The sequence below is a fragment of the Musa acuminata genome, chromosome BXJ2-5 (assembly GCF_036884655.1).
Source record: "Musa acuminata AAA Group cultivar baxijiao chromosome BXJ2-5, Cavendish_Baxijiao_AAA, whole genome shotgun sequence".
NCBI lineage: Eukaryota > Viridiplantae > Streptophyta > Magnoliopsida > Zingiberales > Musaceae > Musa > Musa acuminata.
Window position 1 is genome coordinate 44266599 of NC_088342.1, and position 20246 is coordinate 44286844.

The window sequence follows — 20246 nt, forward strand, 5'->3', positions numbered from 1 at the left end:
AATTTCCATTAATGACTTAAAGCACTCATCCTAAATGTGGTTAGGTAACATGAATGGAATGCATGTGTCTTACTACCTCAGTGCTCTCTAGTGTTGTTGGTATGTTTGTGGCATCAAAACACATCACATTTATATGTTACCTATCTTCATGTTTATGTTTTTGTTAATATGGTATCATATCATAATACTAAATCGACTTAATAACTGATCTTAACTTAGTTTCAAATAATTTAAGTTAATATGGTCTAACTTGATCATGCCTCTATGGATTACTCCTTGAGCATATGTTGTTATAGGAATGGCATTGAATTGCTTGTATCAGCTAAGCACTGTGAAGTCTAAGAAAGGAAGCCCCACTTGCAACAGGAACAAAGATTATATCAATCTCACTTACTGACCAAAAAGATTATATTTCATACACTGACCATCATTCTTGAAAGTAGAGATTGGAACAAGGAATTGTTAGACCAGCATAGGACAAGTAGATCTGAAAACTATTGGTTGATGACTACATTAGCCCAACTCCAATGAGGTACAGGGTTGAGCCATTAACAGTATCTTCACCTTTATTTTATGTCTTTAGTGATCTAGAAGATATTTATAGAGAGAACCTAATCATTGTATAACTAGAAAGATACATTAGAGAGGAGTGCAGCTTCACTTCTACATCATGAAGACTGTGTTTAAAGGGAATTCCACACTGGTAATGGAGGAAAACAATGATACTGTTCTTAAAGATACATTTAGAAAACAATGGAGAAAACATGGTCTCTTGTTTGTTCAGTATGTTCACAGATGGGGTTGTTCTCACTAGATGTGTGGGTTCATAATTGTGATAGTTTGACATTAAGTGGCTGGTTGAACAGAAACTTCTAATGATGATTTGATGAACATTTGGACTTGTTAGAAACAAGAAAACACAAAATAGAATTAGCAGTTGGAGGCAATTGATATCGACATCAGATTTCCATCAGATTAAAGGATAGTTAATTCCATAAATATACAAGGATGAACTTTATGCCAGACTGATTTTATGCAGTTAGAAGAGCTTGAACCGAGTTCATTTACAATAAGAAAAGAAAAAAGGGCAACTATGTACAATGGCGGAAACCCTAGGTGCTCTTATCAACAGAAGATTTCTCCAGAATTTCAAAGTCAGAAGAATCCTCGACCGCTTGCCAATCACTCGATTCCTCATCTGAAGACATCTTCAGTTTTGGCATTTTTCGAGTAGCCATGTTTTTCTCTCCAGCAGAAGCATGCTTCCTCCTAAAGGAGTGTGATGCACACACCTGCTCTTCTGTCAAGAGCGAATCCATGTACTTCTCCATCACAAAAAGATTGCCCTGGCTGGTGTCCCTTGGTGAAATATCATCAGGTCCAAGTTTCATTGTGCCAATGGAAGTGTCTACTGCGCTGGTTACCTCGGACCACCGATCAATGCTTTGCTGAGATCTCATCATGGTGATTAATGCATCTTCCCAGGATTCATTATCTTCTTGCTGGATACCGCCAAGTTTCTCACTCAGCAATGAAGGTAAGCTCTCTGAATCTTGGTTCTCAGATTTAGTTGGTCTGTTGCATGGCTCCTTTGCCATTCTGCGCAATGAGTCCACAATCTGCCAAGAGACTAATAAGATAATGAGAAGGAAATGTGTCAACAAGCACAAAGCTGATCAGCTAATTTTGAAAAGATATGTCTCTTTCGATTAATTTTGTAGCTAAAAAAAGTTTTGACTTAAACCATTTGAAAAAACAAAGCAGGCAGTAAGAGCTTCCTGAAGAAGTTCGAGAATTCGCAGCATTCACTGCATAGGAAATAAGTCAAGGTCAGGAGAAGAGCAAGTGGCTGCTTTATCCATGTATTTATCCATGTACCAATAAGAAAGGAGAAAATGATCCCACTCGTCCTTTTCTCAAAAGTCAAAACAAAACAAAATGTATCAAGTATTAGCACAATATGAAGGCACGTTAACAAGAAAGAATAGCTACATGCATGTTTTTCTAATGCCTAAAACATTTTGCACCAGAGCAATCACGACTGTAAATTTAAGCCATCAAATTGGAAGTCAGCTAGGCGTATGAAACAAAGAAATGGCTTCTCGAACCAGCAAAATCACACTGTTAAGATTACATGTTCAGACAATGCAATCAGCACTCAAGAATTATAAGAACCTCTATTGATATTCAGATAACTAATTTACTTTTGTCAAATATATTCAAGCAATTTTTATAGCTTCATATGTCAACATTTTGTTAATATTCTAATTTTGGCCATTTAAATCTCAAGGAAATTCAAACCACGAAATCTAAGAAGAAATGAAGTAATTAGTGAATAGAAGTATAAAATACAGTAAGTGCAAGAATTTAAATTTAGCAAGCACAACTGAAGAACTTGAAAGGAAGCAAACATGATAACCAAATCTCAAGTATATAAGAAAATTTAGGCAGCATTTAGTGGACAGGGACAAAAGGAGTCACACATGATGCCTATCTATCTGATTTCTCAACGAGATAAAAGCAAAATTAAGGTATACACAGAAACAATCCCTCTACCTCTCTTTGTAACTTGTAGGGTGGAGAGGGTATTGAAAGATAACATTTACCAAGGTTCTTTATCTACAGTGGATATGCTTATCTTGCCTCTAAAAGAATGCAGATTAATTGAAAATTGTGAACATTATTATGTCACTCTTCAATTGAAATGTTTGTAGAATCACTAGGTCAATTCATTTCACTTTGTAACTGCTAATGAACTATACAAGCTATTCTACCTGGATAGGTAATTTCAACTGCCATCATGAAACACATCCATCATGAATGTCTTCTCTCCTATAAAAGCAATTGAACACATACCCATCTAAGTGCAATGAAAAATATTTGTTAAAAATTAAAATTGTAGTGCTGCTATACAATAAAATTTGACACTATAATCCCTCGTATGGAAACCCAAAAGAGACCTCTTCCAAGGAAAAACTACGACACAGCATCTTTAGTTGAACAGGACAACTAGGTCTCTCAATCCAACCTAAAGATACTCTATTACTCTTGAATTTCTCTATTGTTTGTTGAACAATTGCCTTTTCATCGGCCTCCTCATGGCATTCCCATCCTTGGGAAGTATAAAAGATTAAGTACTACTACTTTTATCTTCTTCTTTTTTCCATCAGATGCAATGCATATTTTCTGAAGTATGTGTTGCCATTAGGAGATGGCAAATTTTGACCCAAAAAAAAAGTAAAAACAATACAAAAAAATGCATTTTAGCATAAATCCAAGGTTTTACATAGTGACCAGTTTGTATAGTGTAAGTAGTTCAGACCTTTTTCACAATGGATCAATCAATGTCAGCTTTAAACTGTTTCTGCCTCCTCCATTAAATGGGTCACATAAAATCGAGTCGATTAACGTGTGTATCAAGTGGGAGGGTTGTGGGTCTGTATTTTTGACATGATTATTAATGAGTCGATCTAGAGTTGGGAATTTTGCTCTAATGTATGCAATTCAAGTTGACATGACCTGATGATACCAATATCCATGACTCATCTGTATATTATCCCTTTTCCCTCATCTCTTCTGATATCCTTTACTTAATAGTGACAATGAGTCTTCTTCACTAGCAACATTGTCCGAGTCTAACTGATTCTTGATAGGTCAATCAAGTTTCATACAAGAAAGCATGTTGCGTCAAGTTGACATGGGTACTCGAAAATGATGTGGAAAATTCAAGCAGAATTCCTGATAAACAATATTTTAAAATCAACTCATCCAATAAGTATCCGAAATCTAAAAATAAATGCATGTATATAGTGGCAAAAATGAAATGGAAAGCAAAATAATGTAAAATAAATTAAGGACGCATGCAGAAAACTGTAAATAGTTGAGACATTAAGACTTAATGTTGCCATCGTAAAATATGGGTAATTATGAACACACAAAGGTTGGAAGTCTATATTTACACAGATCTAATTTACAACTACCAAATAGAATTGCAATAAGTCTTTTGGAAAATTCTGAAATATGAGAAAATTTTCCTAGACAGTGAAGAATTCAATCTCATTACCTGATAAGTTAATAACAGTTCACAATCATGTTTGCGCAGCTTGGGATGCACCAAGGCAAAATATATCCTCCAAAAGGATTCCTCACTCATGTAGGTGGGACAAAGGCTGACTCGAAGAGATTGTAGATCAGGGATAAAGTGTTCCACAGTTGAAATATGCTCTTTTTGAATACTAGATATATGAAACTCTGCAAAATTAAAAGAACAATTTGGCCATCATTTCCACATGCTAGTATATCAGCATGCAATCACACAAGATTTGTCAAAAACATATGTATATCAAAGGCAACTTTCATAAACATAGTAAGTCTTTTGGCCATCTTTGATTGTCAAATACCCCTAGAAAGTCCTTATGCAGATACTTCCTCCAAGTTTTGATATACATTCGATCTCCCTGAACATTTTAAAGTAAGTCCCGAATATGCACCATTAAAAGGGAATAAAATTAAAAAGTTGTTTTACATTTTATCATGGAGGATATGAACAAAAACGAAAAAACTGCAAACAAAATATTAACTTTAAATTAAGATGAGATCAAGACAAGCAAATTTAAGAAGATGTTGTTAGAATCCACCACAACATCCCGAAATAAAAGACAATAAAGTAAGGTCCAGTTCAAGAGGCTTCCGCTAATGTAAGGTCCGAGGAGGTTCAATGTATTCAACTCTATCCTGTAAGAATGATTTACAAATTTTAGTTCAGCCCTTCTATGATATATATGTGAACTCCATTAAGGATTTTAACAATCCATGTCTCATCCAAGTCATTGTTTTCTTATGCATGAGTCACAATCTTGTTCAATGCTGTCTTGTTACCTATTTCTTGCCATTGCATCCACCTTTGGTACACATCAACTAGTACCAAAATGACATGTCATGTGTTTGGTAACAGATTCCAAACTAGTATAAAGAATGTAAACAAGAAACCAGTAGCACATACAAAAGAAAAAAAACCTAAATCTTATTCGAAAGGTAACCATTAATCTCATCTTTTTGACATTAGTATATCACTAACTTATGTTGGCCAACCTAGGGCTACCACGTTCATGCCACAAGCATCCCCGGCATGATCAAGAACACAAGCAGTTTATGATACTAAAATTTGCATGTTCCACAAAAACAATAACAAAACTTGTTGACCAGAATCTTCCAACTTAATAGACCTGATACCTAACATGTGGTGATTCATCCATCTAGAAGAATAATCTTCTCTTTAGATTATCTAAGCCAACAATATCCATACTATAAACTAGCTGTGTTCATAAAATGGATTAGCTCTAAAGTAACTATACTAACAGTGAAAAGGCAATATCCCTAGCCGAACATATGACTAAAAACCTATAATAAAACAGCAGCCAAATTAAATCCAGAGGTGACAGTCAATAATATCTAGGTAAATTGCCAGAAGATAAAACACAAACGGAATAATTCGACTCTTATGTGTCGAAGTATACGGTAACAGATAAAGGAAGTTATTGGGAAGTCATGATGCCATAAGAAATATTCCAAGTGGCAAGATTATAACTAATAATGAAACCCGAAAGGAAATATGTTATATCTAGCACATCAAAGAGTTTGTACTTAATAACGCAAAATTAGCAAAATTCTTTATTCAATCATTATTTGCGTAGATAACATATTTCCAAAATCAAGAATCGAAGCAAAGGAAGAAAAGACGCGAAAGAATGTAATCGACTGAGATGATAGCATCTCCGAATTAATGAAGCAAGGAATTCTACCGCCATCCAGAGTCACCGGGAACTCCAGCCAAGACTCGGGGCACTTGACGAGATCGCCGACGAATTCAAGCACCTCCTCAGACACCCCGACGGTCCTCGCATCGCCAGCGCGGTCGGAGCATCCCCTGTCCCGATCAGAAGGGCCCCGGAACGCGCCGGAGAGGCGAGAGAGGCCGCTTCGGAAGCCGCCTCCGATCTCGGCGAGGTCGCTGAGGATGCCAGCCAGGGCCCTCGCGGAGGGGCGAGAGGTCGGCGCGGCGGGCCGGGGGGACGGCGGGGGGGAGTCGTGGTGCGGCAGGGGGAGGAGGGGGGAGAGGAAGCAGGCGATATCGAGAAGGTGGCGACTGAGCTCGGATAGGTCGTCCCTCACGCCACGGAAACCACGGACCGCCATGGTTAGGTCTTCGATGGTTCGAGAGAGAGAGAGAGAGACGAAGCGGCTTCGTTCTATATTGGAATATTTACATATAAATCCTCATACAAACTTAAAAATAATTCAATTAACCTATTTAAGATTTAATGTATTATAAAAGCTCCTCTAAATATTAATATCTTCACATATACCCCTCCCTTTTCCCTCACCCCCATAGCAGAAATAACTATTCTTGTTAACATTAACTAATTTAAATTAAAAAGATAAATATGAGATGAACAATAAAGATATATATATATATATATAATTTTATCAAATTTTATAAGAATATATATACATAATTACCTCGATCTTTCTCTATTACAATATGTTATTTATTAAATTAATAAATTTAAATTGTATTATATAATATTTAATGAGATTTTTTTTTTTGGTGTGTAGAGGTTATGATCTCAATAATTTGACTCTTTACCAGCAAAGCTAATAAGAACCTTCTAAAATTTTTTAAAATATATCATATGTTAAATGTAAAAATATGTTGGATGGATCTAATATGTCACCAATTATATTATTTTTTAAAATAAAAAATATATATAATGGATGAAGTTGTCGATCATCGATCGAGTCGAAAATATCATTATAGATTATTATTTTAGGTATAAAAATATATCGTAACAAGCATTATAATCTTATGAGGTGATTGACAACAACTAAATTGGTTGATTTGTGTGTGTTTGAAAAAATTAAGGTTGAGACTTTTGAGTGTATAAAATGCTTTAGAGAACATATTGTATATTAGTTTGCCAATTCAAGTTAGACTTGGGTTACATTTGGATTGGATTTGGAGTCAGACCATAGTCCCCATCTTATGTAATTGTTCAATGGAGGCATATTAAATAACAGTAAATTTGTATGAGAATTAAAATCAAAATTCCTCCAACCAGACACCAAGAATTTGAATCACTTAATTCTAATACCCATCAATGATCAAATATTGTAAATGAATGACACCAGAGAGTTAAACAATCAAAAGAACAAGGTCTTGGAACTTTTTTTTTGGTTTCAGTTAGCCAGAAGATAAAGAGTCAGTCAAAAGGATGCTGATTAAGAAGAAAAATATAAGAATGTTTAATTTGCTATGGTTGGAATCAACACAAATGAAAACCAAAGTTTCCTGAATAACCAATGGGGAAAGAAAGGCACAATTAAATTCTAATCATTGAAGCACTAGTATCATACCTGCTTCTTGCACTTTACAACTTTGGTTGCTGGAATAAAGATTCATAGAGAATCATAGAAAATAATCTTCATTATTATAATCTATGGTAACAAATAATCAAATATTGTTCCTCACTCACAATGCAAATAAATAGTTACATAGCATATACAATGCCACTAGAAATAAATCATGACTATCGATCAATATGCCTCATAAAAATTGCCATCAGCCACTATTGACAGTAATCCTGTGAAGAACAAAATATAAGAGCATTTCTCTCATCTAGATAAGACCAGTGTATGCATTGGATGCTTGAAGAGGCACTCCTGAAGCATATGGAACATCTGCATATGGATTAGCAAAAGGGTTCACAGGGGCCTGATGAGGTTGCTGACCAGCCATTATCATCTGCTGCTGGAACAGGAAAGCTTGCTGTTGCTGGGCCATTGCTGCCATCTGCACCAAATGAGGTGCAGCAATTGCATTTGAAGCATAGAATGGGTCATGAACCATTGGTTGCATCATTGGAGCTGCCATGGGAGCCAACTCCCATGGGTTGTAGGTCACATTTTGATTTGCTATTCTCTCTGCATCATCGTATAAGCTGTCTAATGTAAGCTTGTCCAGTCCTCCAGCCTGCAGGCAAGTGAATGCATTATGATAGTAGACAAGCAAATTTGCATAATTGTTCACATGCAGGGTCCCAACTAATCTATCCATGTTGATGGCAAAAGCTTTCAAGAACCGAGAACCCAGCTCAGGTATACATGTTCAGAATATGAGACATACCAATTTACTTGAAGCCACAGCAGTTTCGTTTGAGCTGGGAGCTGTCACAAGTGCCAACTCCCAGCCTGTAGTTCCATTTTCTGGGTTACTAGAGGTAGCAAAGCTTGAAACATTATCTGCATAATTTGCATTCAGAAAGGGAAAAAATTAAAGGGACCAGTAGATGCACTTAAATAGAGCATTGAAATTTTTGGTTAGGTAGTTTACCAACTGGAACAATGGCAAGTGCCATAGCATTCTTGCTATCTAGGTCTGATTTATCTGGGTTGGCATCATTTAATCCCTGATAAAAATGAGTTGAACCATAGCTCAGAGATATTAAAGGCTAAAAGGAACCATCACATTTGGATCTATTCAATACCAGCAAGTCTGTCTGTTCTGATACTTCAGACACAAGGGTTTCCACTTTAACTGGTTCTGGTGGTGGAGGTGGCGGTGGAGGTGCTTCTTCCTCTTCAGGAGTCTTCTTGTACTCTATTGCTAATACTTCCTTTGGAGAAACATCTTTCTCATCTCTTGCCTGGGTAAAAATGTTTACGTGTTCAAGAAATTAACAGTTCACTAGAATCAAGAAGGATATAAGAGAATTCAGATGCAACCACCTAACCATTCAGACACTAGATTTTAGTACTTACAGGAAAAACACAAAAGATTGGATAAAGAAGGCGCATTGACATGATAATTACTATTGCAGATCATCTATTCATATTGAGGTACTGTTGCAAGTGCAACAGATACTGGTGAGTTCGTTTCAGAAGATAATTCAGAGTAATATTATATCTCAATGCCATGAACAAGATCTAAATCATGAATTACAAGTTATCTAATCACTGCCAAAGGAGCTCTGAAAAAATCTGGCAACAAAAACAGCAATTTGCTTCATAATTTTGAGTAGATTGTACCAACTGAAAGTTAACAATGATTTTATGAATTTTCCCAAAAAGACTACCGCAACTGGACAATTCAAATTTCACCAACCATATCAAGAGCTCATTTATGTTTCATCTAATGTCACACTGCAACTGAGGAACTAAATTATATGTTAAAGCTACACTGCAACAAGCAGTAACATTCCAAGTACTTCGAGTCGGCTAGACAGATATCTTCTCGTCATTAAGTTCTAAATAGGACAATATTCCTAGTAAAACTAAGAGGAATTAATTTTTTATTGTTTTTAATAAAAAAATTCTTAGATCTTCCTCTATTCTTTTGGCACTCTAGTACTAATCGATTCATCTAACTCAATGATGACATGTATAGGTCATCTTAAGCGTTCTTTTCTCATTCTATCAGGGCTATACCTATTCATTCGCAAATAAAACATTTCTTTATTTTATTTTCTAATAATCACACATATGCATTCAATATTTTCATCTTGGCTACACTAACTTTTTGTATATCATGTCTTCACTCCCAATTCTCCAACCTGCAAGTATGGTCAACCATACAACAATTGTGTACAAATTTTCTTTTAATTGAAGGGGCACAAGAAAATTACGTCAAATCTCCCAATAGTTTTGTAAGCTTTAACCATCATAGTTTTTACTCCATGAACAATGTGATCTTTTCTTCCTGTCGCACAATAGATTAAAATTAAATCATTTCTAAAACAATTAACTTATTGTCCATCCATCTTAGTTGCACTCTCAGTTCTTATCTAAGCATATTTCCATATTCAGCCTTACTTTTATTTAGTATAAAAACCTTTACTTTCTAATGTTTGCCTCCATGTCAAAAATTAATCTCAATTAAACTCATATGAAATGGAATAAATGGAAGTCTATCCTGTATATGTCTTGTAATTTATCCATTACGTCATCAAATCCTCTTTTGAATGATGCTCTAATTTAAGCAGGCTTAAATTTTTACAGCTTGCATATCACTTTTCCGATATAGAAATATCAGTAGCTGAATAAGTGTATTGAAAGAAGATATTACAGAGAACTGAAAATTTGCAAAGATAAACCAAGTAGGCTTCTAACCTGATCTTTGCCAACAGTCGAAGATCGTGGAGCATCTCTCACATAGTCCTCCATTGTGGTTAGAAATGATGCAGGGGGCTGCCATTATATTTTTATTAAGATAACTTCAGTCAGATCTGGCAATTCTTTTATACAAAAAATGATTGCTTACATTAACTACCAGGAGAACTAGGACAGATCTATGAAAAACAGAACCTGTTCAATTTTTATAAATGTTTCTCCACGACCAATGTCCATGCTTTTGCACACTTCATAAAATTCTGACAGTCTTTCGGCCTGCAGATCATCGAGTGATTTTAGAAATAAAACAGTAAACCTCTAGTTTAGATTCATTTTAGGTGGTTCAAAAGCTTAAAATTTTGCAGTCTTGGCTTGATATGGCTGCATACAAACTGAGCCACTCGCTTTACCTCAAACTCTAGTCATTACTGTCTTATTTCAAGCTTCAAAAGTTTCTGACAGTAAGCTAGAGGCAAGCTCAGTTCAAGTTCTACATTATGGTAATTTATCTGGAAGTGCTTTCAAATTGCCTACTAAGCTTGTTTGATCAAACCTCAGTGTATGGCTAAAAGCCTGGTTGAGTTGGGTGAGGCCAATCACCTCCCACTTAAGTTAATTAGAGCTTGAATAACTCAGTATATTGACTCATTGGACCCAATCACACTTGGATGCCAGCAGTGGCTGGTTGTGGACCACAAATGTCCCAAAAGAGTGGGGAAAAAGGGTTGAAGTATTCTGCCTGAATTCTGCCGACATGGTTACTGCTAGGCTATTCTATAAATTTATAGTGGAGCTTTGATACAGTTAGACATCTCTAGGAAATTAAAGCAGGTCTGCTGACTTAATGCAAGAAAACCATTTTTCCTTAAATCAAGAATATCTCGCATCTCAATGGAAGCTATTCCTCCAGATCCTCCTAACATTAATGGATAGTTATTTTGGTTCTCATCTACCTTATCATTACCCCAAGAAGCATTATCATTCGATATCCGGATATACTTCTTATTGCAACAACTGATAGTTGAGACATCTAAATCATACATACACTAAAGACAATTTTATAGATTAAAGCTGAAAACTAATTTGGTTTTGCATTGTCCATCAAAAAAATCTTTTAGCTCTAGGTTCTAAATCTGAATTGGATTGCCAGAACAAAGAAAAACTCCTACTCCATTTCCTTTTAAGCCTTGGTTTTAATTAAATGACAACATAAATTTTCATTACACCAGAGCATAATATACAATAAATGTGGTTGTCATATATGAGAATTTAATACAAGTCTCAGAGAGATTAATTGTATTAATTACCTGATGACCTGCTCTTCTGTATATATCTAGTGCTCTAACTGCATCATGTCGTTGCATCTCAAAAAACTGCAGAAAGATGAGTTAGCAATAAATTTAAAATAGTGGGTTTTTTGGAGTAATAACTTGCAAAATTCCAATACCTTGTCAACCATATTTGTTATACCATCACTAATAGAATTATAAATCTTAATACTCTCCCCAGCAACCTAGCAGTGACAAGTCAGAAAAGACAAAGGTCATATAGCCATCAACAAAAACTTCATTATACAGAATAAACAAAAATTTTGCTCACCATAGAAAGTGCAAGATGAATTATAATATTATGGCATGCTGCTCCTTGTGGCTGCAAAAGGTTGACTATGAAGTCAATCACGCTAAATTATTCAATGACAAACAATAAAGAGTGCAGCTTGCCTGCTTACCTGGCAGCCAAGTAGGCGATGTAGTAGATGCTGCAGTGATGGCAAATGTTCAAGCAGCTCAGTAGTCTCAAGATTCTTAGTTCTCTACATAATTTGGACCATATCAAACATGGTGATATTCATTTCCATTATCAGATCAAGTATATATCTCAATGAATCAATTAGTAAATTACACACATATCAAATGCACATAACTAAACTCACAAAATATATGTGCAACATTATACTGAGTTGATAGCTGAAACCATACTATACATGAAAAAAGGGTGGTAGCCCAGTGCATGAAGCTCCCGAAATTATGGAGCCGATAGATATATCATCCAAATGAGTTCTAAGAAAGTATCAGGAAGGATATTTTATGTATCGATAACTAGACTTTGTTCATGAACAATAATTTGTTACAATGTATAATTCCTACATAATCATAACAAATTAATTCATCTAACTGAAATATCCCAGCACAGTGAGGCGATATGTAATGCTGCAAAAGTATCCAGTTTACTGTGATGATGTATGGTGATGGGTCCCCTAAGGATAATTCAGCAAGTCATATGTATCCTATATGCATCCAAAAAAGCTTGACATGTATTTTCCACTAACATGGGCTTTGCGGAGAGTCAATCTGTGCAATTTTACCCTACAAGTAAGAAAATAGTCTTCGTCACTTAACTCTTGATACCCAAGTCTCTAAGGAGCAACCTCGCATAGCACCAACTCCAAGGCTCACCCTCATTTTAACTGCTTGTCTACCATGCAATGTTATGCATGGAACAATGGACTAACCATGTCATCATACAACTAAATTCTTGACTAAAAGATCTCTATTTTAAGATTTAGTTTGACTTCTGACCCTGGCTTAAAAGAGCTTTTAACTACTAGTGCCTGGTGAAAAATGTTGAAAGTGCACAGAAATCCTACCACATTTGAGACTGTCTAGACTATAATAATGTTCAAAAAGACATTCCAATGCACGTGCTTCCAACAAGGCAGGTAAGGAGAGGTTTTTCCTTGACTTAAGCCCTGGTCATCAGTTCATGAAGGAGCAATTTAACAGTGACCCTAGAGCTCATCCTCTAGTGCATAATATAGATCCCAACAATATACAAACATGGTAATAAGTAAAATTTATGGGGTTCATAATCCAGATAATAAAAAATTTCAAGGTATTTCACTTAAATTCCAATCAACTTAGAGGGCACAGATTTTTGGTTGACCAAAGTCACCAAACTACAGTTACAGTTTGTTATTAAAAACACAGCTGTAAGCCTGCCACCAAAATGTCATTAGATGTATCCTTAAAATTAAAGGGAAACAGGGATAAATAAAATGATCCACCCACTCCATCAAGGTCCCCAATATGCACAAAATGGTCTTTAAGAAAATTTTACATACAAACATCTAGATGTTTGTCCAAATTGTGAAACTATTCTATAAACTAATCAACAAGTATTGCAAGTCAATCTCTGGCATGCATGTAGCTCAAAAATTCAGTATGTTATAGCCGCATTATTCAAAGATCACTTATCTATGAATTTTCAGGGGTCCCTTTATGGGGTTTTTTGATTGGCACATTTGCCAAAAACCAAGTTGACAAACTTGATGTTATAAACTTTGTAAATATTAGTTTCAGAAAAGCCAATAAACTGAATATGTTTACTTGAATGAAAGGTTCTCAGAAAAAGAATCAATCATAGGGATGCATTTCTCCTCCAGCCTGAATGTTAGAGCTATCAATGCAAACCTTATATTAAACTATAAGTTCTTGACAATAATAAGAACCGACTTTAACAAAGATTTCCAAATTTAATAATGCTCGATTGAAGAGTAAATTAGTGTTTAATTAGAAATTTTACCAGAGGAAGCCTATGAAGCACTATAAAGTATAAAGTACACAAAAAATTTAAAAACAAAAAGAATGAAAAATCTGAACATATTCATACCGGAGGATCCATCTCAACGTCATACTTGAGAACACGGAAACACTCAAGCCTCTCCTCTAAAAATAGAGCATAAGTACGTACCCATGCAGAATAATCCCAGGCTGAAAACCAGTCAAAGAAGATCCATCATACATGTAAAATGATTGTTTGTTTACATAACTCATTTTAGTCAACTGAGGACAATGAATACCATATGCACTGGAATCATCTTTAAAATGAGACAAGTTCAGCATATGATTTCTACTTCTCCCATAATTAATGAGTTCTTCACGGAATGTGGGGTCCACTTCCCTTAGAGCACGATGTATAACAATCAGGGTTTTCAATGCAACCTGAAGCAAGTCCAATACTAAATCAGTGACGGTATGAACAAAAATAAGTTGCACAAATGCTGCAGATAATTTTTCGTAAGGCACATTAAGATGGGCATCAGAATGAGGCATTAAGATTAACTAGTAAATTGTAAATATATTGCATAACACTGTATGAATATTTCACATCAATTTCACATTTAAAATGAGATTTCCATAAAAAAAGGAAGTCCAGGAAAAAAATTATTTCCATCAAGAGATAAATTCAAAAGTAAAGAAAAAAAAAATCAAATTATAATTTAAGCTCTCTAATCAATGTTATATTTCTAATTTTTAATTACTTTGATACCCACCAGCCAGACTTCTTTTTATGTTTCTGAATATTTCTTAATGTAAAAATCTTGAGCTGGATTAAACCATGCCATGCAACTCATGTAACAGTGAAATTAACAATGCAATAGTTGAATTTATTTACTGCATCAGTTGATCAAAATCAGAAACACCTTAAAATTATCCCTCAATATGCAATCATCACATGTAGAAATCAACTATTAATTATGGTAAGGGATGCATGGTTCCTGAGATAAAGTAGCACATCACAGTCAATTCCTTTCTTTACTAATTTTTGGCTCTATGCACAATAAATTAGAACCGTCACAGAGAAAAAATTAGTCTGGAGTATATACCGCCCAATTGTGTGTCTTTGCAAGACGCCTAGCAAGAGCATGAATGCAGTAAGCAACATCTGCCCGAGGTCTGGATGCTGAAATAGCAAAAAAGATGGCTGCAAAAATAGTAAACAACAAATTAAACAAGCATAAGATTGGAAAATATAAAAATGCAAACCAATAAACATCAAAGTTCATAAAGGTTTTGGTAAAAAATGCTCACAATAAATCCCAAAAAGGGACTCCAAAGTCCAAACATTAACTGCAGTTATTATTTATGAATGACTTACATGTATCAAACTAAGACAGCCTTAAACCACAAACTGATCCACCAAATAGAGAAAGATGGGTAAATTAGATAATTAATGGGTAGCAGAAGTTCTGTACTGACATGATGAAACAAATATGCTGAAGACTAGTTTTTTAAAAATATATCTTACAGTAAGCAAATATGAACAAGTTCTGAAAGATTTCTGTACTGGCATATCATGTATTAGCATTACTGTGTATATCAATAAGAAACAATCAACAAGACATCACATTCTAAGGAAAAGTCACACAGAAACATTTAGAATCTAAAAATAAAATGCACCACCCATAATAAAAGCTCCAATTATCTCCAAATGACAAATAAAGTAAACAATGTTGTTCCTACCTCGAATGTGCTTCTCCTTGGCAGGACGCTCAACATGGTTTGTGGCCCTCACGATGGCGATGTCTAGCTCCTGATCCAAAAGAAGCAATTTCAGCCAAAACATATCAGAGAACAAAGATAAATGAAATGGGAATATGGTGTAGAAGTCATGAGATTAACAACGATCTCTGACCTTGTAATCGCTGTTCACTTTGGCCAAGCTGACTGTAGTCGTGTCTTTGATAGCTCCCAAGTACTTCCTCAAGCTCTGCTGCGTTCCTCCAGACATTTTCCCCTCCTAACCCAAGATCCTAGCCAACATAATTCACAACAACGATCTGAATCCAATTGTCCACAAATAACAGTATTCACATCTAAAAAGCCATCCAATTCGCACAAAAACACAAACCATGAGTCAAATCTGATTCTCTATGACTAGCACATTCAGATTAGCTTTAAGCAATCTTTTCCTTTTTTTCTCTAAAAGAAAGATCTAATCAAAAAGAGATCAAAATAATCAGATCCACGTGAACAGTAAGCCTCCAAGTAATTACTTCTCAGCCCACCATAAACAACTCATCGAAAATTCCGTAATTGATTACAACAAGTCTCATTTACGAATTCGACCAAAGATCCAACCAACAACACACAAAAGGCATCAAAATCACGGCAGAGCATCAAAATCAAACACTCAGCACATAAAATCTCGTAAAAGAAGTAGACTTTCGGAACAAAACATGACCCGATCTCTCAATTACCGACTCAGAAAAAGGGAAAAAAGAAGAGCCTTTAAGAGAACACCTAATAACTCCTATCGAGCAACAAAATGAACGGATCAGAAACAACCAAACACTACATGAACCTACCAAATTCGAAGAGGAACGACAGGAACGGGAGAAGAGGGAGTCGGAGAGCTCTGGAATCAAGAAATGGTCCGACGGAGCGAGGGAGGAAGTGGTTAGTGTTGCCCAAGCGTCCACTTTTCTACTATCTCTCTCTCCTCTCTCTCTCTCTCTCTCTCTCTTACACGCGCACACACACACAAAACAAAGACGACAACATCCCCCAATACAACTTAATAGAGGACCGCACAAAAGGAGTCGGTTGTGGTGTGGGTGTCGGCTCGTCGGTGGGGGTGGGGGTGGGGATGGTGGTACTGCTGGAGCAGGATACGGGGGAAGGTACACCTGATCTCATTCTTATAGTTTAGGTAAATATTTATTACTATTTTATATATAAATAAAAAGATTTAATAATTAGATTGGATAGCCCAATATTTCAATATATATATATATATATATGAGAAATAATTAATATGAGTAAAATTATACCCATTTGGATGAATATTTGATCCAACATTGACTTGTAAGAAATTTTCAAGAAAAATATTGTCATTTTTTTAATATTTGTCCCTGAAAATTGTCATATATAAGTTTTATCCTTTCAAAATGAGAGGATAATTAAATGTTGAAATATAATTTGTAAGCAAAATATAAAAATTACTAAATAGTAAGCTTATCATTTCATAAAAAGATATTCTGAATAATCAAAATCTTTATCATCTAAACTTGAAAAATAATAAATTATTTAATATAAAAGTTAAATTTAATTATACATATATACTTAAAAAAAACATTTCTCATGAGAGGAAAGGATGGAGTTGGCTGTGGTTTGACTGTTTTCTGTCAGATCTTCTCACTGCCCACAGTGGAAGGAAGAAAGAAAGGAAACATCCACTCCACACACACACTGAGTGGTGAAGTTATATATTTTAGTAGTTGAGAGCTACTGAGGAAGGAAGGAGGGAGGAAGATAGGAAGGCAAAGACAGGGGAAGAAGGCTGGTGACAGCTACAACCATGGCTGCTACTGCTTGCTTTCAGGTGTTGCCATGGCTTTGACTACTAACACTAGTCTAAACAAACAATGCCAAGAAAAAGGCAGGTCAGTGTTGGCTGCTCAAAGAATTCGAACCAATGAATGCAGCCACCTGCTGTTGTTTTCCACAAGAAAAAAACAGGACTTGATTGGAGAAACTGAAGAAAAATTCTGATCATCTGCACATCACATTGCTGAACAGATTGCATATGATTCAGAAATATAAGAAAATTCTATTAATTTTTAGATAAGAACATATCTCGGAAACATCTTTTCATCCTACTTTAGTACATTATCTTTAAATATAGAAAAGTTCTTCAAGGACTCAAATCATGATCTTCTATAAAACAAAAAGGAAGCTTTATCATTGTACTAACAATCTTGTTGATCCTTAGATAATTATGAATATTTAATTTTTTAACCAAAAAATAAAGATTTATGGTGTATTAATAGTCATTCTACAGAAGAACAAAAAAAATCTTAGTTTTCTATTACTTGCCTTGCCAAACTAAATGGTCGAGAAAGAAAGAGAACATCATATATGAACCTTACATAGTTTGAGAAGCAAGGTTCAATGACATCTTTCCTGTATCACTCAAGTCAAAATTAGCTTCTAGCAGAAGTAGTAGTATCTTAAATTATTTTAGATGATTATTCTGATCCAAAGTGGTTTGACACCTAAATTGAAATCAACCACTGTGATTGGTGGGTGAACAAATACAACTCTTTTATTATCTTCCTTGTTGGCCTAAACAATTAGCAGTTTAGCAATCAAAGCATACAAAGACAAGTATGAACATTAACTTCACATGGATTAGGATAATTAGCTCAATTATCTTGGAATAGAAATAGTTAGTGCTTTGCAGAAGCCATAAATTTCTTCACATGAAGAGGTCGCAAAAATGGCTTAATGCTAAAGTTTACTTTGCTTGCTGAAATAAAAAGTAGAGCTCCAATCACATCAATAAAAGTGAGTTAGGAAATGCTTTGGAAACCCACACAAACATGCTCAAGAAAACCAACATGGTTAGTCTAAATCAAGCCTAATAAAGTGGGACTGACACCATTTAATGATGAGTGTCAAGTGGAGTATCAGTTTATCCTCTTTTGTGGAGCTCCAACTCATTGAAGCTTAAGAAATGAAAGGAAGACTTGTCCTCTTCTTCTTCTTCTTCTTCTTCATCTATGTCATCAAATGTTCTTGGTAAATACTAAACTCTGCTCATGTTTTCATATCTAATTAGGTCCCAGCTTTACCCAAGTCATGATGCAAACTCCTATTAATTGCACACTTTGGTCATCACCAACAATTAAAAGTAAATGAAAAGAAAAGCTAAACGTGCAGCAGGAGGAAATCATTACCATTGAACTTTCAACTTTCCTCTGAAATTGTACTATCTAATGCCCAATTAATTTTTGTGACTTATTAATTTATTTTCTTCTTAAAACTTTTGCTTTCTTAAAAGAAAAGTGGTTATGCATTTAAAGATATATATTCTTATAAAGAATGGAAATAGAATACTTGTCATTCCAATTTTTAGCACAACATGCATACACCTCTAAATAGTTTTAGCATCATTATAAGTTTCTAAAGAGCATTAATGTAAATTAAAACTTCAATTAAAAATAGCTTAAAAGTTAACTATGATAATATATCCTAAGACTTCAGATTTTTAGAATAAAATATATGCTAAAATTAAAATGAGGAAATGAGCTTGCAAACACATATTTATGGATCACTTCTTAGTTGGTAAGAGATTGTTCATAATAACAAAACAAGCATTGTTTAATTATGTGTCACAATTAACTTACGATAAGATATTAAAGATCTAATTAATACCAAGTAATATTATCAGTGAATCAAAAGGACATCGTATCTTATGAAATCTTAGAAAATATATGTTCTATGTCTTATATTCTTGTCTATATAATAATAATTAGTTTTTTATAATACGATTTTTTATTATCATGATTGCTTGAGGTATCTTATTTGATTATGACATTTAAAGTATGCACAATCTATCTTATCTATGGTCTTAAATTTTAATATTCATATTAAAGTTTTTTATATTATAAGCATTACTTGTGGGTGATAATTGAGACACAAAATTAAGTAGAAGAGGATAAGGTATCCCAACTACATTAAAAGATAACAATTTAGGGATTTATAAACTATGATGACTAAAATTAATAAAAACATTTTTATTAACTAGTTAGATCGAGTATATTCTTGAAAAACATAAAATCCAGACGATACTATCCTCCAAAAAAAATCATTAAATCCAACGAAATGACATAAGAAATTTGTAAAAAATTAACAATGTTAATAAATAACATATAGCATTTTTATACCAGCATATAATTGCATAGCTTTTTCATCAAAGAACGAGCTAAAATTATTTATAATCCAAATAAATAATGTTGAACTCCAAGGAGTTAGATGATAGAAACATTAATAATGTGAGACAAGTATACTGAAAGGGGAAGAAAGAGAGAGATTAATGATAATAAGAGAGTAAGAGGGGATAACTACAAAGAAAAAATAATGATGAGAGAATAAAGAGAAAGGGATTACTAATAGAGATGGAAAATAAGAGAAAAATATAGATAAAATAATTATAAAACAAATGAACAAGATCCATCAAGCATCATTTTTTAGATTGGATTTTTTATTTATTTGAAATAAAAATCATGGCATAATATCTCATTAACTATATTAGACCCTAATCACATAATATTTGAGTAATTATTATTTGTGCCCAAAGGTGCAAATAATTTTGTGTTTGAGCTAAATTGACTGTGGTCAACAAAAGGTGAAGGCACGATGATAAATCTCGACTTGCACGAAATTTAAAGATCTGGGGATCTGTGGTCAACGCTCAAGTCAACTTTCCTCAGCCCCAGCCTTCATCGCTGTGTAGAT

At 34.5% G+C, this 20246-nt stretch overlaps 2 protein-coding genes across 2 annotated transcripts; both read right to left on the bottom strand.

Annotated features, from left to right (window-relative positions):
- Positions 1–937: 937 nt before the first annotated feature.
- LOC103985878 (uncharacterized) lies at positions 938–6228 on the bottom strand. The gene is made up of 3 exons (XM_009403738.3): positions 5802–6228; positions 4064–4251; positions 938–1619 (listed from the first exon to the last, which is right to left on the bottom strand). Exons 1-3 carry the CDS (start codon positions 6193–6195, stop codon positions 1113–1115), a joined length of 1089 nt encoding a protein of 362 aa, XP_009402013.2. The 5' UTR covers positions 6196–6228; the 3' UTR covers positions 938–1112.
- Positions 6229–7454: 1226 nt separating this feature from the next.
- LOC103985410 (putative clathrin assembly protein At5g35200) lies at positions 7455–16562 on the bottom strand. The gene is made up of 16 exons (XM_009403090.3): positions 16313–16562; positions 15640–15757; positions 15468–15537; positions 14831–14928; positions 14024–14165; positions 13834–13934; positions 11894–11977; positions 11764–11814; positions 11612–11677; positions 11472–11537; positions 10360–10440; positions 10165–10242; positions 8544–8702; positions 8390–8465; positions 8183–8298; positions 7455–8029 (listed from the first exon to the last, which is right to left on the bottom strand). Exons 2-16 carry the CDS (start codon positions 15733–15735, stop codon positions 7676–7678), a joined length of 1638 nt encoding a protein of 545 aa, XP_009401365.2. The 5' UTR covers positions 15736–15757; positions 16313–16562; the 3' UTR covers positions 7455–7675.
- Between the last annotated feature and the right edge of the window lie 3684 nt (positions 16563–20246).